Consider the following 2,500-nt stretch of genomic DNA (forward strand, 5'->3'; position numbering starts at 1 on the left):
CATTAGCGTGTCTGTTGATACAGCATCAGCGTGTCTGTTGATCCAGCAGTGTGTCTGTTGATCCAGCAGCAGTGTGTCTGTTGATCCAGCAGCAGTGTGTCTGTTGATCCAGCAGCAGTGTGTCTGTTGATACAGCAGCAGCGTGTCTGTTGATGCAGCAGCAGCGTGTCTGTTGATCCAGCAGCAGTGTGTCTGTTGATACAGCAGTGTCTGTTGATACAGCAGCAGCGTGTCTGTTGATGCAGCAACAGCGTGTCTGTTGATGCAGCAGCAGCGTGTCTGTTGATCCAGCAGCAGCGTGTCTGTTGATACAGCATTAGCGTGTCTGTTGATACAGCAGCAGTGTGTCTGTTGATCCAGCAGCAGTGTGTCTGTTGATCCAGCATCAGTGTGTCTGTTGATACAGCAGCAGTGTGTCTGTCTGATGCAGCAGTGCGTTCAAGCTGGTTGATCAGCAGCAGTGTGTCTGTTGATACAGCAGCAGCGTGTCTGTTGATCCAGCAGCAGCGTGTCTGTTGATCCAGCAGCAGCGTGTCTGTTGATCCAGCAGCAGTGTGTCTGTTGATGCAGCAGCAGTGTGTCTGTTGATACAGCAGTGTCTGTTGATACAGCAGTGTCTGTTGATGCAGCAGCAGCGTGTCTGTTGATGCAGCAGCAGCGTGTCTGTTGATCCAGCAGCAGCGTGTCTGTTGATGCAGCAGCAGTGTGTCTGTTGATCCAGCAGCAGCGTGTCTGTTGATGCAGCAGCAGTGTGTCTGTTGATCCAGCAGCAGCGTGTCTGTTGATGCAGCAGCAGCGTGTCTGTTGATCCAGCAGCAGCAGCGTGTCTGTTGATACAGCAGCAGTGTGTCTGTTGATGCAGCATCAGCGTGTCTGTTGATCCAGCAGTGTGTCTGTTGATGCAGCAGCAGCGTGTCTGTTGATCCAGCATCAGCGTGTCTGTTGATACAGCATCAGTGTGTCTGTTGATCCAGCATCAGCGTGTCTGTTGATCCAGCAGTGTGTCTGTTGATGCAGCAGCAGCGTGTCTGTTGATCCAGCATCAGCGTGTCTGTTGATCCAGCATCAGTGTGTCTGTTGATCCAGCAGTGTGTCTGTTGTCTTTGTGTGGAAGCTGCTGGAGCTGTTTGACAGCGAGGATCCCAGAGAGAGAGACTTCCTGAAGACAATCCTCCACCGGATCTACGGAAAGTTCCTCGGCCTCCGCGCCTACATCCGGCGCCAGATCAACAACATCTTCTACAGGTCAGACCCCAAAACACACAGCTCACATCTCTTCAGCTCTTCATCTCTTCAGCTCTTCAGCTCTTCATCTCTTCAGCTCTTCATCTCTTCAGCTCACATCTCTTCAGCTCTTCATCTCTTCAGCTCTTCATCTCTTCAGCTCTTCATCTCTTCAGCTCACATCTCTTCAGCTCTTCATCTCTTCAGCTCACATCTCTTCAGCTCTTCAGCTCACATCTCTTCAGCTCTTCAGCTCATCATCTCTTCATCTCTTCAGCTCACATCTCTTCAGCTCACATCTCTTCAGCTCATCTTCAGCTCACATCTCTTCATCTCTTCAGCTCACATCTCTTCAGCTCACATCTCTTCAGTCTCTTCAGCTCACATCTCTTCATCTCTTCAGCTCACATCTCTTCAGCTCACATCTCTTCAGCTCTTCAGCTCACATCTCTTCATCTCTTCAGCTCACATCTCTTCAGCTCACATCTCTTCAGTCTCTTCAGCTCACATCTCTTCAGTCTCTTCAGCTCACATCTCTTCAGCTCACATCTCTCATCTCTTCATCTCTTCAGCTCACATCTCTTCATCTCTTCAGCTCACATCTCTTCAGCTCACATCTCTTCAGCTCTTCAGCTCACATCTCTTCAGCTCTTCAGCTCACATCTCTTCAGCTCACATCTCTTCAGCTCACATCTCTTCATCTCTTCAGCTCTTCATCTCTTCAGCTCTTCATCTCTTCATCTCTTCAGCTCACATCTCTTCATCTCTTCAGCTCTTCATCTCTTCAGCTCTTCATCTCTTCAGCTCACATCTCTTCATCTCTTCAGCTCTTCATCTCTTCAGCTCTTCATCTCTTCAGCTCACATCTCTTCAGCTCTTCATCTCTTCAGCTCACATCTCTTCAGCTCTACATCTCTTCAGCTCTTCATCTCTTCAGCTCACATCTCTTCAGCTCACATCTCTTCAGCTCACATCTCTTCAGCTCACATCTCTTCAGCTCTTCAGCTCACATCTCTTCAGCTCACATCTCTTCAGCTCACATCTCTTCAGCTCTTCAGCTCACATCTCTTCAGCTCACATCTCTTCAGCTCACATCTCTTCAGCTCTTCAGCTCACATCTCTTCAGCTCTTCATCTCTTCAGCTCTTCAGCTCCCTGACATTATTAAACATGTAGGATACGCAGGAGGTAGGGGGGTACGGTTCATAAACACCATCAGAACTGCTCGGTTGGCTCGTCTCTGTTTGGATCAGTGTTCATCAGTCCTCTGTTAACGG

At 49.0% G+C, this 2,500-nt stretch overlaps 1 protein-coding gene across 1 annotated transcript in view; it reads left to right on the forward strand.

The window, feature by feature from the left end:
- Positions 1-2,500, forward strand: part of ppp2r5d (protein phosphatase 2, regulatory subunit B', delta) — a 23,729-nt gene that overhangs the window by 10,686 nt on the left and 10,543 nt on the right. The window contains exon 7 of the mRNA XM_078242810.1: positions 1,115-1,245. Within this exon, the coding sequence (XP_078098936.1) occupies positions 1,115-1,245 (131 nt within the window). The remainder of the gene's footprint in view (positions 1-1,114; positions 1,246-2,500) is intronic.

Source organism: Sander vitreus, chromosome 23 (assembly GCF_031162955.1).
Source record: "Sander vitreus isolate 19-12246 chromosome 23, sanVit1, whole genome shotgun sequence".
NCBI classification, from domain to species: Eukaryota; Metazoa; Chordata; class Actinopteri; order Perciformes; family Percidae; genus Sander; species Sander vitreus.